General features: G+C 41.5%; 1 protein-coding gene across 2 annotated transcripts in view; it reads left to right on the top strand.

Moving 5' to 3' along the window:
• The window catches only part of KCND3 (potassium voltage-gated channel subfamily D member 3), a 460,156-nt gene that overhangs the window by 415,997 nt on the left and 23,692 nt on the right, over window positions 1-20,467 (top strand). For both annotated transcript variants that reach the window (XM_054980803.1, XM_054980802.1), the window contains exon 3: window positions 12,169-12,270. In XM_054980803.1, the coding sequence (XP_054836778.1) occupies window positions 12,169-12,270 (102 nt within the window). The remainder of the gene's footprint in view (window positions 1-12,168; window positions 12,271-20,467) is intronic.

The following is a 20,467-nucleotide window of genomic DNA, read 5'->3' as shown; positions in this document are numbered from 1 at the left end:
TTAAATTTTGCAAAGAGAACACATGCAGAGCCTCCAGAGAGCGATCTGGTAAGTTTTGCTAGCTGCAAACAACTGTGTGGCCAGAGCTATCCAAGCTGCATCGCTTGGCTTTCAAGAGGTAGGAGAGGCAGCTAGAACAGTGCCAGCATGGGAGGAAAGAGTGTAGAGCTCTGAGCAGTAAACATTAGGTGATCTCCTATCTTGGTAGATGGCCCGTTTCTTTTGGTTTATCACAGCCTTGCATAAGCTATTTATGAATATATTCAGAACATGTTGCTCTTTTGGCAATCTGGATATTTATTTAAATACTTGTCATTCTGTCTTAAACACATTTACTTCAAAGTAATTCTGACTTATTTCAATGGAAACTGCATTTAATTCATCACACTTAGTACTGGGCTATGAATAACAGTGAGCAATAGTGGCTAGTATAAATATATCTGATAGCTAGCAACTGCAGTGATTCACAGATCCACCAGCTCCCTTTGTCTTCAGTTTGTGGCAACTCGCTGCTCGTGGTGGACAAGTCATGTGAGTAATTCACACAAACTAGAAGCTGCCAGTTTTTCATATATACAGAACTTGGCTGTTGGTTCAGAAGAGAAAAGATGGCAACTTTGGCTTCTAGGCAAATGAATCACAAAACCTAATCACTGCTAGCTAAAAGCTGAAATAAAAATGGCTGCCAGGAAGAGTATGGTGGTTGTCACTTGACCCATTAAATGGGCTGAAATGAGAGTGGAGCAAATATAGTTTTAGGCTACATGGTACAATGGCCATGTGACTGAGTCGTATCATGTGACTTTCACTGTGAGCCAACAATTTATTATGCCCTCCTTAATAACTTCTCCAAAGCTTTTACTAGTGCAAAATGAAAGCCTAGGAGCAGTTGCAGAACCATTTCCCCAGACATCCTAACTCCGTGGTCACTCAACCTACAGTTAAGCCTGCTTTTGTGGTTGTGTCAGTTGGCAAAGAGTCACTATAAGAATGGCTTTTCAAATGAGTGAAGCGTCATCAAAAGAAGAAACATGCCTTTTTCCTATATACTCTTTTCATGGAGATGGAGTGAGGTGAGGCTATACTGCAAATGTGGAGAGAAGCAGATGCATGTGTGGAGCCATAGGGTTAGATCAAAAAGTTTTGTGTAAATGACTCCTAATTGTTTCTATGCTTCTCTTTAGTACTTCTGGTCTCCAGTGTCTTCTACCATGGTCGGCTATTGGTGTCTATTAAGAAACTGTAATATAGGTTCAAATTTTACCATAAAGGAGAGTGCACAACAACCTTCAGAAGTTAGTGTTAAAGGCTTGGAAATTTTGGATTAGATCAATGCTTTATTTTGAGTAGAATTCTCATCAATGCCTATTTTAATCTGTGATGGGTAGTGGTTGTCTTGGTGAAGAGGCTTCTAGAAACAGAAAGGTGTATTAGTTGACTGGATGCACGTGCCTTTTTTTCTAAAGCGTCTCATGACAGTGACTCACAAAAGGGTAGTGTGATAGTGCTTGTAATCCCTATTTCTGGATATTGTGTTGGCACAGATGTTTTTCCTCTCCCCATCCCCAGAATGAGTGCTTCGCTGTGTGTATGCGTGCAAATGTATTGTTAGCGTGGAAACAGCCGGGAGAGTTGCTAGGAGACTATAACTTGTTGACATGAACATTACCAGATTTGGAAGGTAATTCATACAGAGTTCTAAAAGAACAGATTTCCCAGACATTCAAGGCCCCTTTTGGTGCCTGACCTTTCCTGGACATTTGGAACCAACAATTTAAGTTCGATATTGGGCATAATCAGGTTCCATTCTGGCCAAATTTTGGCCAGTGGCTATCTTGATAAACACAGATGTGTGTGCATCCTTCTCTTCATTAATATTATCAATTGGCCTTGCATTTCTGCAGGGTTCTTGTGCCTTAGAAAGCTGCATGGTGGAATTGGAACAGGTGCAACTTTCTCCATCACTGAATCTTCATGCTGGGTACAGATTGTACCAGGTACATTTCTTTTTGCCATGCACTTTTGAAAGACACAGGAGCCTTGGAAAGAAAATGGTGCCAACCCTACCAGGAAACAACTGATTTCCACTAGTCATTTACCATCACTCTAGGCCTTCCTTGTTTGTATGGCACTGAATGGGAAACATTCTTGTAATCAGATGGCTGCCCACTTGCCTGTGAAGAGAAAAATGAATGATGGAGATAGTGGTGAACAATGAGTAGCAATGGCAACAGATGGTAATTCTAATTGGGTGCTCACTGGATGAGTAATTGAGAACAGGTGTTATTGCCATTCTGCATGCTCCAGGCCACCTCCTGTCTTTCCCATTGGTTATGAACTTACCTGGCAGTCTCTTTTTAATCTGTGTCTGGATATAATGTCATCCAACAAAGGACGTTACATGAGAACTCAGTCTCAGCCTCATGTCATCTGCAACAGAATGAGGCGGTAGAATCTTGGGGCAATGTAATGGGCTGCATCACTTTCAACCCCACAGGGATGTGTGCCACAGGGTTTTTTTGTGCGAGTATGCTCCTTCGTATTTTAAAATTAAAAATACTTTATGATGAAGCAAGGTTCTGGACTGTCCTCTCTGCTCTGCTAGTTTTACTTTCAGGGATTTTGTACATGGAACAATTAAAAAGGGGCTCTCCTCCTGTGGTCTGAAGTGGCACAGGCCACTCTGACTCCTCATGCTACCACACATGTAGACCAGGCCACACTTGGGGGTGGGGTTGTTATTGGGAGGTTTTCTGCCAGTTGTGATCTTACAAAGAAAAATTAGTCAGAAACATTTGGCCAACAGTACTAACAGATGGAATGGAATATTTGGTTTTCATCAACCAAGTGACAGTTCCCCATTGCTTTCCTGGGTGCACTGCATAGTAGGAACTCATCTGCATGTGGGATATGTTTTTTGTTTTTAAAGGACTACTTTTATGCAAACTACTCAGGGCCTCCTTACATGTTACACAAACTCAAGTTTGGCTTGGATGAAATTCTAACCACCTCATGTTTAACGTGTGACTGTAAGCTTACCCTTAAAAAGGGGAGTGTGGAACAAAATATCTCCTATTCATGTACAGAGGCAGGAGGAGAGTCTTCATTAACCCCCCCCCCCATCCTGGCTGGAACCAGCCAAGAAAGGCTGTGTGGAAAGATCCAGGAAGATCCTTGGCAAATGCATGGAATCATCATTAATGCGAATAGCCCTCCCCCTACAGCCTTTTTCAGCTAGTTAGTGCATGGAGGGGAGGCGATGAACCCTCCCCTCCTGCCTCCGTACATGCACAGGAGATGATTTGCGCCTCTTCAACACAATGTTTAAAAGGAAAACTTCAAGTCACATGTTAACCATGAGGTGGGCTGGGGGCTTGTCCAAACCAAACTTGAGTTTGTGCAGGGCTTTTTTTCAGGGGGAACGCGGGGGAATGGAGTTCTGGAACCTCTTGAAAATGGTCACATGGCTGGTGGCTCCGCCCCCTGATCTCCAGACAGAGGGGAGTTTAGATTGCCCCGCCCCCTGATTGTGGAGGGCAATCTAAACTCCCCTCTGTCTGGAGATCAGGGGGCAGGGCCACCAACCATGTGACCATTTTCTCTGAGGGCAACCCACTGAGTTCCACCACCTCTTTTCCCAGAAAAAAAGCCCTGAGTTTGTGTAACATATAAAGAGGCACTCACTTACCCTATGCCTATGGGTTGGAGGCATTGTACATTCCACTGAAAAACTAAGGGTTGTTTAGCAAGTACAGTTTCCCTGGGTTCTAGATGTTCTGTAGTGTTCTGCATATCTTGCTATGCTTAGTTGGATAGAGATAGAGAATGTTCAGATGACTTACTGTGGGATGCAGGCCATTTCTCTTATGAGCCCTCCCTCCTTTGCTTATCCATTGGGGATGCTTTGACCTTGAGGCCCCGGCTGTAGCAGCCAGAGTGGGCATTAATTAAAACTGCAAAACCTCTAACAGATCAAACTTTGGGCCTCTTGAAAAATTGTGCCTTTGCGTCAAAAAGTGGAAACAATCTAGCCACTGAGAAATAACTATTGAGGCAAGCACTTTTTAATATTGTTGGACTGCTGCACTTTTAAATCACGTTGCACTGTTATGCAATCTCATTCTTACATCATGAAGTTTTAAGTTGGATAAACCACTCACGTGGTAGAAAAGCAGCCCTGTAAGTAGAAAGAGGAAATAAATAATCAAACAAATTATGAAATGGAGTCCATACAATGAACAAGTTATTTCTATGGGTTCCAGAGGCATGCCTGCCAATGAAGTTGTACAATATGAGTACAAGCATATTTGATATTTCCCTACAACCCAGAAAGTATACATATTTAGATATCTCAGTGCTGTCTCTTCTCATGTCATTTTCCAGTTATTAAAAAGTTCAGGATTTCAAATGGTAATACACAATAGCGGAGGGTTGGTGAGATCCAGGTTCAGTATAACTTAAACATAACTGGATCTGCCAAAGTTCATTTAGCATATTAAGTACAGAACCAGATATAAATTCAGTGAAAACCAGCAATTTGTATGTATAATAAATAACTGCCACATTTTATTTATGATTCCAATCAGAGTAAAAATCCTATCCTTCAGAGAAGCATTAGAGGGAGCTAAGGCAGGAGCTGAGAACCCCTCCTTTTAATAAAGGGTGAGAGTGCTGTATCAAAATAGTAGAGAGTTTGTGCTGTATCGATTTCCTTGTGACTTGTTTCTCACTTCCATTGCTATGGAAAAGGAGGCTGACTAGAAAACATTATGAACGCGTACCTTGCAGTGTCCTTGATCATACAAAGTGAGTCACAAGGTCACATTATGGAGATATAGCCTACCAGGCAGCAACTGTCATTTCACATATTGGGGCAGCTAGTACAAAATCTTCTCCAATATGTAGACATGATGTGTGGCATCATGGGAACTGAGGCAAACCTAAACATCAATCTGAGTCAGAAATGTCCTTCAAAGGGACTTTTTCTTGCACATTTTTCATTTGTAAAATGGTCAGCTGTGTGTCACCATCTTTTTGGCAAAATTTACCCAACATTTTTTACAAGTCTGATTCAGAAGAAACCAATGACTAGAGGAAAAAAATTTCTTGGGCTGGCAACTTACAAATGTGATCAGCTTCTTTAATGTGAATGTAGCTGATACTCATTCTGCTGTTTTCTAAGCACATATGTTTATCCTTAGGATAAGAGGACAACTGTCTTTCTCTCTCTGCTCCCAATCTTGCAGTGCCATCTTAAACAGAGTTACACCTTTCTAAGGGCTTTGAATGGGCTTTGAAGAGAGTACCTCTGCTTAGAATGTCATGGTAGGCCACTTATATTGAGCCCAGCTCTAGCAAGAAAAAGATATTTCAATATACTTTAACTAATAAGCAACTACTAAGCAAATAATAAGTACACAAATACCCTCTCTTTTCCAATGACAGAATTTCTGCCCTGCTTAAACCCTGCTGTATAACTGTAGCCACAACTAAGTTGATTAATATGGAGGAGAGAAAGTGTTGCAACTTGTGTAAGAGCACAATGCCTAGAGAGACAAAATCTCTTTTTTCCCATTATATACTGGCACCCCCTTGCAGTAGTGTCGTCAGAAAGCCCTGTCCTCCAGTTTGCAAGATCTGAGCAGGTCTGTTAATGATAGGACATTTTGGAGGTCTTTCATTCATAGGTCGGAGACGACTTGCAGCACATAAGATAACACAGTCAGAATGTAGTATGTTTCATGCAGCTGTCCTGTACAGTAGTCATAGCCTCAGGGGATAATTTTTAAAAAGGTACTAACAATGCATTAGAAGATAACCCAAGCTGAGTGAATCTCATTTTGGCTGTCCCTTGCACAGTGGTCCATCGAACAGCTTCCAGTAATATGTGACCGCATCATTCCAATAAACTAGTTTCCAGATAGTTGGATGGGACCAATCAGTGAATCACATGAATCTTGAAGGCAGATTGCCATGAATGAATATTAAAACATCATGATTAAGAAAGGTTAATTTCAACATCAGATGACGTGATCATCTGGTGAATCCTGAAAAAAGACTTTCTCACATGCCCTTGCCTATGTAAATCATGACCTGAAATGGGATTTGGGAGAGCCAGCTGTGAATCTGCTGTAATGAAAGTGATGAGCCACACTTATTTTCTGGAATCTCAGCTGTCCCTTTGTACCCCTCAACCTTGGGTCTTGATATCTCGTATAGATTTGGTACCAAAAAAGTTTCACTTCAGATTCCTAATTGTAAATTTCACAACACAAGCTTATGAAAGAATCAATTTGCAGTTTCATGTTCATGAAATTTTAATGTCATAATGAAATTTAAATGTCTTGGCTTCTTATGGATATTTTGCATCCAAAAACATGAGCGTGTACATGCAAAACCAAGAATCATTCATAGACCTCATCTTAGACTTGTTTTGGACCAGATTTGAATAACTGCCAGATACTGTTTCAGAAGAAATAATTTTGAAAACTGATAGACCAAAACTAGTCATCACTGCTTTAAAGCACTTCAGCTCCATTTTTTAGGACAGGGCATTATCATGTTACTTTGTAGTTCTGTTCAGAGAGTCTGCATTTAACTGGCTTCTATCTTCATTCTCATAACTGAACTTGAGCTCAAGTCACATCATTGCCTGGGAAATTGTGTGTGTATGTTAGTAGTCAAAAGGTTAAACAATTCTTACTAACAGAATACCAGACTCAATGCATAAATTCTAATAAAAGCTGCTTTGCTCATTATGCATTGGGGAATCCATGGTAGATGGATATTTACTTCTTTCTACACTGTGTGTCTATTAAGCAAACTAAATTAAAGAACACAGAACTGTGCATCCAAAACCATTGTAAGCACAGGTCAATGTAGTCATTTTTAGCAGTTAACTATATAATTATTAGCTTTAAAGACTCTTGGGTGATTAAAGCTGCAATCTTTTGCACAAGTACTTGGGAGGAAGTCCCAATCAACTGATTGAGACATGCTTTTAGCAATCTTGCCTAGGATTGGGCTGTAAAAGAAATCATTTTGTAAGTATTGCTAGAGCATATGGCAGGGACTGGGGTACAAAATTCTTAATAGGTGAGGAAAAGTAATCTAACATCGAGACAAATTAGGAAGACTTTCAACAATGTTTGATTAAAAACAGTAGAGACCTGTTCTGAGTCTGATGTTTGCATTAGTCACAATGATTTAGTTCAGTACTCTAACTATACGGGAATTCTGGTGAGAAAAATAAGTAAGACAAGGCCTACACATTTTATGAAATGAAACTGCAGACATCGTGGCTTGCGCTCGTGAATTACTTATTTACTGCTGCAGAGACATTTCTAACAGTCTATTTTTCTAAAGAAAAATATATTCATAGCCAGCTCCTACTGTGTATATCTAAATCATGGAGTTTAGGAATCTTCATGGTCCTGGTGTGTGAAAAGGAGAAATTGGTAGCACCCTCCACACAAGCCCTGGAATTTTCTAAATCAGGGTTACAGAAGACTAGTCATGGTGAGTTTTTATTAATTGTTTTGAAACTAGAGAGAGAACCCCAAGAATAATGAATAAAGGACCTTTTCACTTTGCTGTGAAAACCTGTACTCATCCTCACAGGGCTCAGAGTCTCCAACATACCTACTGCTTTTCAGTCTCCTATAACTTCTACAAATGACCCTAGAAGGCAAGGGGAAAGAATTGCCCTACCCCCTCCAAGAAACCCCAGGCAATGTAGTTTAGTTAGTTTAGTTTAGTTGTATTACCACATTTCTGACCATTTAAATAGGGTTGCCAGCTCTGGGTTGAAGGGAATCAATAAAAGCAGCCAAGATTTTTTTTTAAAAAAAATGTGCAAAATATCAAATAGAAAAGCCAATTGTTAAAACTGAGAAACTTTAAAAATGAATTGTAAGTAGGGTTGCCAGGTCCCTCTAGTCCCCCAGCAGGGGACTGGTATCCCAGCACTCATGAAATGGGCCCATTGCCGGGTGCGGGGGGGGATGCCGTCATGCCTGGGGGTGTGCCATGCCACCGGGGGGGCACCCTGGGGGCATCCCCCCACTGGCCAGGTAAGTGGGTTCAGGGGGAGGAGGTGGGAACAGGGGATTCCCCCGCCCCAGGCGGGGGATTGGCAACCCTAATTGTAAGATGTCCTGAAAGGCATTCCAGAATTAAATCAAAATCAAACATTTTATCCACTCCAGAACACCTGAAATGGTAGGGAATTCTGTAACTTGGAGGTGACTGCCAGATAGAGTTGCCAGCCTCCAGGTAGTGGCTGGAGATCTCCTGGAATTACAGCTGGTCTCCAGGCCACAGAGATCAGTTCACCTGGAGAAAATGGCTACTTTTGGGGGTGGACTCTATGGAATTATGCCATGCCAGGGTCCTTTCCCTCCCCAAACCCCACTTTCTCCAGGTTTCTCCCCCCAGATCTCCAGGAATTTCCCAACTTGGAGCTGGCAACCCTACTGCCAGACCTGCTGACCTAATGGGAAAAGACTATCTATTAAAGCTCAGACAAGTTGATATGAGTGAAGGCAGTTCTGATGGTACCTTGGACCCAAATCACTTTGGGCTTTACAAGTTAAAACCAATACCTTTAATTGGGCCCTGAACCCGGCTGGCAGCCAGAGATGAGGGCAGAATACTAGCTTTCTATGCTCATTTTTGTCAGGGCCTAGCAAACACTCTAGACACTCTGTCTTGCATCAGTTGCAGTTCATAAACTGTCTTCAGGGGCAGCTCCATATAAGGGCCATTATAGAACACTAGTGTGGACATTACTAAGGCATGTGTTCATCCCTGACTTGTTATCAACAGTCTGTCCTCACAACAGCTCTGAGGTAGGTTTGGTAGGCCTTCTTGTAATGTAATCCCATGCAGCTGTGGCTATATGTGAATTAAACCATTCAGGCAAAGAAGACTGTGGGTCTTTTCCACACAGTTGGCATTATCAGCACCGTCAATGTTCTGTGACAATGTTCTGTGACAATAAACATGCTTGGTCACTCAGAGCAGCATCCAGACCCATCTGTGCCTCTTTCACACACTTGTGTGCTCATGTGCTCACCTACGCACATGAAAAAGAAAATGCATATTCTTGATTATCCAATGAGTCTCCCACCATGAAGAGCATTATGAAATCAGAAGCAATCAGCCTATTATAATGGAAACTCAGCTGCTGGAGGTGGATGGCTGTACAGCCATCATGCCACAGAGCTGAACTCCAGTAGGTGGTCTATGGAAATGAGTCAGAATGCAACCCACAGCCTCATTATGCTAATTGCAAATGAATTGATCGGCTTTGTGTGAGCCACAGTTCAGGGAAGATGATTTTGAAGCCAGGGGCTTTTAGCATTGCCAAGAGCCAAGTCACAGACCTACTGCATAACATGTTCAGATATGTAAAATGGACTCAGCAAAGAAAGAGAGAGCTGGGAGGGATGAATCAGGAGGAGCTACACGGGAAGCCAGATACATTTCCCTAGGGAAATGATCCCTGAGCAGCATTATCAGAGGACAATGTGATTCAGGTTGCATCCACATGCCATTGTACATTTGCCTCCTGGATCATCTTGTTCACAGAGGAAAATCCAGTTGAGAATAATTGCTAGAGTTAGTTCAATGATATCAATGTGTGGATGCAGCCATATGTCTTAGTGTGAGTTTTTTCATTTTGATCATTAGGGGCAACTTTTCTTTATCATGCAGAGAGATGGTAACTTTTCTTTATCATGCAGAGCTCTTTGGGGGCAGCAGGTGACCTTGGGTCAGTCACAGCTCTTTCAGAGCTCTCTCAGCCCCACCCATCTCACAGGGGGGGTCTGTTATGGGGATAATAATAACATACTTTGTAAACCACTCTGAGTGTGTGTTAAGCTATCCTGAAGGGTGGTATATAAATCTAATGTTATTAAAATGTTATTATTAAAAGGCACTAGGGAAACAATGTGTGGATTTTTTCTCCCCAGTCCTTAGGTAAAATAATTAACTCCAAGTGATTCAAGCAAGTCAGTCTAGCTAAAACTGAAAATCTAAATGGAGGATCTGGTGTGACAAGAACTTGGCCAGGAGTTGTTTAATTTAAAATTAAAAAAAAAACAGGAACAACTCCAACCTCCATGCATAAGCCACTCAGTTTGCTTGGAGAAGGAAGGCCAGAGCGGCTTTGGCCAGTTTTAGCTCTGAGGCCCCTAGATGGGATGTTTTTAAAAAGGTAGCACATGTTATGCATAAAAACAAGTTGTGAAACTTATCCAATGTCAAAAAATTGACAAGTTATAAATCTGAGCCCTCCTTTTAGCTTGAGGCCCAGGCCAAATGTCTTTCCCCGTCCCCCCAGTTTGGAGAAGTTCCCAGTTTCATATCCATCCCAGTTAAAACATCTAGATAGCAGAGCTATGAGAAACTTCTGCCTCTGGAGAGCTGTTAGCTGGTATGGAAAATACTCTGCTAGACTGAACACTGGTCCAAGTCAATAGAAGACATTTCCTTCAAATTAAATAATGAAGATTCCCTTGCTGTTTCTCATTATGCCAATTACTCTGTGAATTAGTAGCACTGCTCATTTTTTTCTGTGAAAGGCCAACCAAAAAAGCATCCATATCTAAAATTATTCATGAAAAAATCTGATTGCAGTTAATGTCAATTTTTATTACATTTTTGCCTTAATATTTTGATCAGGGGGCGAGGGCTTTTCAGGCCGCAGAGAGCGCAGTTTGCCCACAATCAGCAGAAAGAGATGCTTTGTAACCTTGGCAACACTGGTACAGTTTGCGTGCCAAAAAGGTCCTGCTAAATCTGAAATGTTATGTTTCAGGAGGAGTGCAACCACCAGAGCTGGTTGCTGCAAGCACACTGAAACACAGTTTAACTTTCCTCCCACTAAATCACTGGAAAGGTCTGGGAAAAAATAGAACACAACATGGACAAGGAATGGGGGATGCTGAGTGTTTTGAAATAGTCTAAATATGAAAAAAAATATTTCTAACAAAAGAATTCAAACAGCTGTTTTAATCAGGTAGAAAAAATCCACTGCAGCAATAACATAATCCTTTTAGGGACCAACTGAATATCCCGTAAGAGTAGGTTAGCTTTCAAGTTTCAAGGAGCTCTCCTTCAGACAGACAGTTAAATAAGAAGGGGGCAGCAGGGAAGGAGCAGAAGAAAAAAAGATGTTTCCTCACACAAGACACAGTGGAATCCCATCTACAATATGTGATAATCGTAGGGAGCAATCCTAAGAAGGTCTACTTAGAAGTAAGCCCCATTTTATTCAATGGGGTTTACTCTCAGGAAAGTGTCCTTAGGATTACAACCTTAAGATGATAATTCTTTGCATGTTGAACCACAGTGGTATAGGGATCCGAGTGATAGACTTGGTGTGGGGACATCCGAGTTCAAATCTCACCTGCTTTCTATCACGAAGATGATTAGGTGACTTTGGACCAGTCACTCAGGGCCAAGCTACAAGTGACAAATGACACTTGAACGGCAAGTGTATTTCTCCCTGTTCACTTGCCCTCCACTCAATCCACTTGCCAGGCAAGTGTCTTTCGTCATGTGTAGCTTGGCCCTAAGCCTAAGCTGCATTAGCTGTGAGTGGACAGAATGTGGGAAAGGGGTGAACCATGCCTTCTGCCCTGAGCATTGCGAAGAAAGGGTGGTATGCATTACAGGCTCTGCCTCTTAAACCCACAGCTGCTTACTCAGAGGAAAGGAGAACGATGTCAGCTGCTTTGGCTCCCCATTGGGGAGGAAGGTGGGATATAAATCAAGTAAATAAATACAGTGAGAAGCCACCTTCTTCTCTACCCCCCACCCCCAAACTGATCAGCACTACCGAGCTTATAAGAAAAATAGTCTTATGATTCCTAGGAACTACTAGGGTTCTGCTCTCAATCTGCTTGTTTTGTGATTAAAGCCACAAGTCTTTTGCTTTTTATAAGGTTTTTTTTAAAAAAAAAAAAAAGCATTTCTCAGAAACTGAAAGGATTTTTTTCTTTTAAGGTTCGGAAGTAATAATACTGTCAACATGAACAATACATCTGTTCTAAAGCCTTCAGAATTAACATTATCTCAGTTTTCACACCAAAAGAAATGAAAGTTGATGATGGATTCAAGTTGGGTCTAAATAACACATCCCTTTGCTTCCTTCCACAGAAAGCTCGGCTAGCCAGAATCCGTGTGGCCAAGACAGGCAGTTCCAATGCTTACCTGCACAGTAAGCGCAACGGCCTTCTGAATGAAGCTCTGGAGTTGACGGTATGTGCTGGGAGGGGCAAATCCTTTCAAAACTGTCTCCACCCCCTGTTCTCCCATTGGCTCTCCCCAGGGTCAGTTTTGTAGACCAACTTGTGCTGTGCTCACCATCTTTATTGTCGCATAAGCTCTCAAGAACCACAGTTCTCTTTGTCCGATGCTGTGGTTTTCAAATGCTTATGCTCCAGTATAGTTGGTTAGTCTTAAAGCACTCTTTACTGTTTTGCAGCTACAGACTAACACAGCTAACTCCTCTGGATTTTGTGCTGTGCTATCATTGCACAATCGGTGTATGTGTGGGATGTAGATAACTGGACTTCAACGACAAAAGGCTGAATTGCTGTAGAAACATCTTTGGGTCCTTATTGAAAGCAAAGGAAGAATTTAGCCCTCTAATCCTAACAGAGCAAAAGATGTCAGTGAGCCAAGCCCTTGATTGTCTCCCTTAAGACCTTGCACTCAGTGGGGTTACACTGGAACAAAGTGTCATCAGAGTGAAGTTGGAGCCTTTATTCACCAGGAAATCTTCAACTAAATAACGCACCAGGGTTAATGAAGGTGTTACTTTCAAGTTAAACATTTGGATGAACTTCCTAAGAATAAGAACAGAGCAACAACAGAACAAATGGCTCCAAAATTAGGCGCATCCCCTGATAATGACAGTGTTGGAAAGATCCAATGGGTTGCTAGTCTAGTCTTGCGGTATTGGGTTGGATTCAGGCAGCTTTTTCCATCTCACCCAATTCACTTCCACACTACAGCCTCTATTACACATGGCTTTTGTACATGCAGGTTCCCATAACACTCAGCATTGTGTTTTAGGTGATCAAAGGGGATGCCTGCTTCCTTTATCATCAATAAAAAAAACCCCTGGTTGGATCTAACACATTGTTCTTCTTTCCTGGGACATGGGGTAGGTCTAAAAGGATGATCAACCATGTCCTCATGATTCTGTGATTACATTCAGGATACTGAAAAGAAGTTCCTGACACCACCACCACCACCACTCCAAAATTTACTTTAGAATATGATGTGCACAAATCTCTTTAGAAATTGTTAAAATCCTGCCTGGCTGTGAAACATCAGGAGGCATTTGTGCTCAGTAATAGGAAAGCTGGTGACATATTAGAGCCAACAGAGTGGACAAGGCCATTAAAAACATCCAGGAGCAAGCTGAGCTGAGCAATCATGCCCAGCAGCAGCAACAATGAGCGTAGATCTGCCTGATACCTCCCCCTGCACTGCTGGCTTGTGCCTCTTAGTCCCCCTGCAGGTGCCTCGTGGGCCAGACCCAGCCACTGCTGGGGCAGGAAGAGGTTATAAGCAAGCCTACACTAATTGCCAGTAGCCATATGCAAACCAAGTGGCTCTTGCTACTCTTCCAATGCTACTGAGGCTTGGCTTGCTCCTGACTGCCAACCACTCTGATCAGTAAGTCCAACCAAGCCAGTCCTCCCTTTACAGCCAAGATATATGAAAAATACAAATGCTTTGGGTATTATACACAGTCACAGACATGAATAATTCTAGGAAATGAGCACTTGGAAATTTATAATCTTACAGGATGAAGCAAGAAATGTATTCTTGCTCCCATCGCCGCCGCCACCAATGCACATGTATACATATATACACCCACTATGCTTTTCAGTGGCTGTTTCACTTTTAATTATATGTCTTAGCAAATCATAAAAATGGAAAGTCTGAAATTTATTTGGATTACTCATCAGAATCAGCATCTATGAGAGATGATTATTATATTAAGCCTAATCAAGACCAGACTTGGTGTTAACACATAGCATGGATTTCATTTCAAATAAATCAGGCCTTGTCAACAAGAGTTTCCTAATTGAGTTGGAGGAGCTACATAATGCACAACTCACAAGTCTTTATTTGCTAATTCATCCTGTCCTCACTCTGGCACGTGGGCCCCATTAACAGAAATGCTTGCAGTGGGAAGCACCATGCATGTCTGTAAGCATCACAGCCTCAAGCAGTGAACCTGAGTGAGGACACTTAACTGGAAACTTACTTATATTGAAATCAAGTGATCAGAGAACACATTGCAATTACTTCAGGGTTACTGTTGACAATGGACTTGTTGTGATGAGTGATCCTAGTTATGGCATATATAAGCTTGTATCACAGGGAGCAGAGCTGTGGCTCAGTTGTAGAACATCTGCTTTGCATGCAGAAGGTCCCTGGTTCAATCCCTAACATCTCCAGTTTTTAAAAAAGGATCAGGTAACAGTGATGCAGGCTCACTGAGACTCAAGTAAAAAAGGCAGACTATAAATGACATAAATATAAATAAATAAATAATACCTGCAGCCTTGGAGAACTTCCACTAGTCTGAGAAGACAATACTGACCTTGACAGACTAATGGTCTCTATCAGTATAAGGTATGTTCATGGATCTCCACATTATACATACCTCCTTTGACTACTGTGGTTAGTGCCAGCACTTGGCAAGGTTAATTGGCTTTTGTATGTTTGAAAAGCCCAATGAGCTTAGTACCAGACCTGCTAGAATCTCTGCTCCAGCCTTCCTGCTGCTTAGAGCTCCTTCTATGTGTTGCTCTGGGGTCCACTGCCTGAATACAATACTTGGTTGCTACCAGACAGTGGTTTCTTGCCTATGCAAGAGTTGTGTCAATGTCCAATCCAGGCAAAATATTATCCCGTTTACTAAGGTTTGTTATCCACTCAGTTTTAAAACTGCCTACCATAATTTTATTTTATTTTTTGGCTCCTGTATGTCTATATTTTTTTGCTAGCTCAACCTCATTTTAGAAAATGAGCTATTTACAATCTGCACACGTCTAAGTAAAGTAGCAAGCATATTGAGGCACAAGCTTTTGGAGGCTAGAATCCACTTCAAAAGAAGGGTGCAGTGAGCTGGAAGGTAAGAAGCAAAAATTTCAGCAGAAGGGTTTTCCCCCTTATCTCTGCATCTTTTCATTTTGAACTGCTAAAAATGGTTCCCAAAATCCACGTACAGCTTTCCCAGGAGGGATGGGAAGGGTTAATTGCACCCCATCTCTCAAAGAGAGACCGCTTAGAATGTTGGTAAGCAAATTCCATTCTTTGTATTTCCCAAAGAAGATCCTTTTCATTTTTTTAAAAAAATCTCAGGCCACCATATTTGATACAGCTGCCAGGTGTAGCTATGTTGAACACTTTGGGGCAAAGGAAAAACCATTCAACTGGCCCTGGCTTTCAGCTCAAACTATCCACTGTTCCAGATTCTGGCCCTGGAGATAGCAGCCATCATAATAAGCATATCTAAGATTATCTTTGCCTTATATGCAGAAACTCAGTGAGGGTGTTGATAGGGATCAGGGAATGAGGTCTGCTCAGCCTAATGACTGACCATATCTGACCCTTGGTCTGTACTTGCCAGTTTTTAGTTCTATTGCAGAAAATTGCCTTACTCCCTGTTAGATGCAGGTGCTGGTGACACCCACTGGAAGGAGTGTGAAGCATCCTCCGTAGGATGCATTTACTTTTTTTAAAAAACACATCCTAGGAATAAAGATTGCTAGCAAAGCACAATGAACCCTTTGAACATGGCACAGTTTTGTCGTGACTTGGCTCAGGCTCCAAGTGCCAGCTCAGACAAGTTAATAAGATTCTATGATTTAACTATGCAGCCACAGAGAAAATGCTGCAGAAATCTAAATCATGCTCAGGATAGCCTGGTTACCCATTTGCTTTTTAATTGTACTTTTAAAAAGATTCATGGTAGCTTGGAAAAGATGTGCAGAAGTTTGGATATAGCTGTGCATAGAGAAAGACTGGTAACTATAGAAGAGCATAAAGTTTTATAATATGTGCCCAAGGTCCCAGATTCAAGCCCTGGATGCAGTCACCCACCAAAGAGGGGTGGGAGGAGCCCTTCATCCCAAGCACATCCAAAGGGTGCAATTGCCAAATCAGTTGGTGCACATGGACTGTAGCCACACCATGAAAAGGGTTGTGGCTTAATGGTAGACCACATGCTATGCATGCAGAAAGTAGCAGATTCAGATCTTGGCAACTCTGGTGAAAATGATCTTCAGTAGCAGGTTTTGGGAGAGACCCTGCTGAGGGTCTCGAACAGCTGCTACTAGACAGAATAGACCAAACTGAATTAGATGAAAATGCACTCATGTACTATAAAGGCAGTTTCATATGTCATATGTTCAAAATGTGCCATTAGGGTTGAGCTCCAAGAAGAATTTTGTTGTAATTTCAGTTTGGGATTCAGGGTGGGAATTTTACTGCGATTGCTGATTTTTAGATAGGACATTACCAGTTTGTGATTTGAATCCATGTGGGTTTGTGGCTCTAGAATTTTGGAACTATTAATCTTTTAAAACAAAAAACAAAAAAAAACACCTAAATTCCAAGCAGACTGAACAAAGGTATTCAGTTTTATAGATCTCCAAAGTAGGTGTCTCTCAATGCATGCACTCTTTTCTCTACTGATCCCTATGAGGGTAGGGGAAAGCAGCCAAGCAGTGGCCCAGTAGGAGAGTGTCAGCTGGCCACCAGCATTTAAAAAAAGAACCCTGTCTGCATTCATTTCGTTTTGCTACCCTTACAGTGACTGACAATTTTAAAAAATCTTTCCACTGAAAACTCCACATTTTCCACCCTTCCTTACTTTGGCCTGCTGTTTGCTTTCTTTCACAAAGAATGGAGGGAAGGAAGAACCTCAGTTCTGCCATTATTCTCTATGGGGGATATTTGTCAGGATTGTGTGTCTGTTTCTCCACAAAATTACACTGAAATTGCATAGGAACTAGTGCTGCCGGTTCAAGAGAATTGGACCAAGGGGTCCAATTCTATGGGCCCTTAAACAAGGTACTCCAGACCATCCTGTTTTTTTTAATGCCTAAGAATCTCAGATTTGTGTAACCATTCTGGAAAAACAATGATTTTCACATATATCTTCAGCTCAGCAATTCTGAAATGCACACCCCAGGTGCCATCATATGTTTAATTTGCTGGATTTTATTTCTAGTCTTTCCCTTCGCCTTCTGGTTGCTTTGCTGCTCAATTCTCTCTGCTGATGTAACTTACCAATTGGGAGATAGGATACTTAGTGAGGTTTTGCAAATTTTATTGACTGCTGGTGCTTAGTTGTAACATTTTAAAGATAGACAATACTCTATAGTCTTTGTCCACTTTCTGTTCACAATGACTGCCATTGTATGTTATAATTTCCTGAAGGTGAACCAAAGTTGAGATTGTGATTTGCCCAATGATGGGTAAATGGTTCTGAGAATGAAGACCTGCATACATTTATCCCAGTGGTTGATATCTGTGGGCAGACACTCACAATTAGCAATTAGTTTCCATTTTTTCACTGAGTTTATCAGGATTACTTTAAGGGTAGTTACAGCAGTTGTATTACCAACAGATATAATAAATATATGGTATGCATTCAAGTTGTTGACTGCTGTGAAAGAGGCAGTTCTTTGAAGAAACTCTTGAAATGGGTCTTAGGTCAAAATTACACATGCTACCAGTTTCCGCCTAGCATTTCCACATGTATCCCCAACAGGAACACCTGGGGCGGGGGCAATAAGACTGAGCCATGGCTTATTTTGAAGTTCCACTGCATATAAACAATGCACTTTAATCACATCTGCTGTGGTCTGATTGTAAAATGATTACTTGCTGCTGAGAACCAACTAACTCACCCAAAATACTCCTGAGTAATAATAACCGGTGGGCCATAACATGATGAAGGCTTAATCTTGCTGCCTTCTCTAAATGATACCCAACATTCTTGTTTATTTTATACTCTTAATTTTTTTCCCAAAAAATAAAGCTTCTGAAAGTGACTTAGAAAAAAGAAGAATGCATTAACATTCGTTAACATTATTACATGCCTATGTGCTATTAAGTTACAATCAACTTACAATCAACAATCAACCCCAGCAAGGCAAGTAAGACGCCAAGATGTTTGCCATTGCTTTCCTCAGCAGAGTCTTCCTTGGTGTTCCCCCATCCGAGTACCAACCCTGCTTAACTTCCAAGATCTAACAAGATAGAGCTATATAATAATAATATTCGATTTATATACCGCCCTTCAGGATGACTTAACACCCACTCAGAGCAGTTTACAAAGTGTGCTATTATTATCCCCACAACAAAACACCCTGTGAGGTGGGTGGAGCTGAGGGCCAAGCTACAAGTGACGAATGACACTTGAACAGCAAGTGGATTGAGTGGAGCGCAAGTGAACAGGGGGAAATACACTTGCCGTTCAAGTGTCATTCGTCACTTGTAGCTTCGCCCTGAGAGAGCTAGCAGCTGTGACTGACCCAAAGTCACCCAGCTGGCTTCAAGTGGAGGAGTGGGAAATCAAATCCAGCTCTCCAGATTAGAGTCCCACCATCTTAACCGCTACACCAAACTGGCTGTAGTGTGTGATCAAAAACTGGCTCTCCTTCATATCATGCCACCTTCACTTCAAGTTAACATTATTACATAAACATAATGGATAAAATACATCAAAATGATGGTATGGTAAAAATGATCCTGAAATTAGATCTTCTACAGAAATTCTCTATCATTACAGTTTTCTGCCTTATTGCAGAAAATAATAATTCTTTGACATATTTTTCAGCTTTCATAACAGAAGATAGATTATTTAGCTGATGATCCTGTCTATTCTATTGTTTGTCATTCCTGTTGAAATGAACAAGACATTATTTGTGCCCACAGTTTTGCTCTTGTGCTTCCCTTTAAAATGTTCATTTGTTTTCTAACCAAGTTGCAGCCTGCAGCCCCCTCCAGTGGAAAGTGTTGTGTGACAATTAGTCCAGAAGCCACAAAATCGTCAAGGATCTCTACACTGAACAGACAAATAATTTCACAGTCATTCCTTCTTGCCTTCTCTTAGACAATGCTGGGAACTGAAATTCTTTAAGGTCAAAAGCCAGTCAGCATTCTTACTAGAAGTAAATTCCCAGGATTATTTGACACCTGATCAGGCTTGGATCCACCAGAGAGTTTCGCCAGACAAAAGAATTTCTTCCCATAGACTGTGACTTTTTCTCCTCCTCCCTCCCTCTGCAGCCCCAAATGCTGCAGAATTTAGGGGGCTTTGGGGGCAGCATTGGGAGGGGGGAGTAAAAAAGCTGTGCCCTGTAGGCAGAAATCCTTCAATCTCTAGGAATGTTCCAGTGGACCCAAATCTATAACTGGTGTAAATAAATTTTAAAAAGTTGCCAACTGACCAGACTAAAAGTGACCTAGCAGGCTCTTGCTCTTTAAACAAAAATTTAATCTACTGAAATTAACAGGAGAATCTTTTCACAGCATGGATATAAGGAAGAGCCCTCTTCTGCTGTTGGTCTGCATATTCGCTAACTGTGCATCAAGGGAAGTGGATTGGCATTGACTTGCCCTGCCCACCACATGCAGTCCATGTGCAGTGCATATATATTTGTAAATGTGCTCAGAATCCTACTTCTGGTAGTGAAATGCAACACTCTCTCCAAGGCAGCTCTCACAAATTAATCTATACAATCCAGACCATACTTTGCCACTAGCATACCATGGTAAATTTCTTGCAGAATCAAAAGTCCAAGATGATGCTGGGAAAACCTTAAAAAATCTATTATTAATTCAGTGCAATGTTTGTATATTTAATCTTAAAATATTGTAAGGCACCTGTGGTCTGGAAGCCAGAAACTTTTCTTTCTGCCCTGTCTTATAACCAACCATTCTAATGGGCCAAACATCCATTCCAAGACAGGTTCCATAAGGATCGCAAAATACCCATGTCTGTGTGTGATGCCACAATAAATATGGTAATTTTTCAAATACCATAAGACTCTTTGTTTGCTTTTGTGGACCAAAGCAGCTGGAGCTAGTGGGCATGGTCTGCTAATGAGAACCATCCACCACTGCTGTGGGTCAATCAAGGGGGAGTTTCTCACAAATGATAGATGAAGGGGGTGGAGGGAGAGGATACCTCAGCAGTGTATCAATGGGTGGTTGCTGACTGGTTAGCTGCCTCTGGCATGGGTTGCTGATGTCAACAAGAGCAGCTAGCTACTCAGCCAATCTGGTTCTGTCCACTAGCTCCTAACAGTTGGTAGAAACACTGGTAGGTAGTAGGTTTAATTGTATATGGCCAAAGGCCGTCACAATACAAAGTTAAAAACAGTAAAAATAGAAATCTATCTTACAAGTATAAAAT

This window comes from Eublepharis macularius, chromosome 5, assembly GCF_028583425.1.
Source record: "Eublepharis macularius isolate TG4126 chromosome 5, MPM_Emac_v1.0, whole genome shotgun sequence".
Taxonomy (NCBI): domain Eukaryota; kingdom Metazoa; phylum Chordata; class Lepidosauria; order Squamata; family Eublepharidae; genus Eublepharis; species Eublepharis macularius.
The sequence above is the reverse complement of the archived record's forward strand: the minus strand, read 5'-3'. Positions and strand labels throughout refer to the sequence as shown.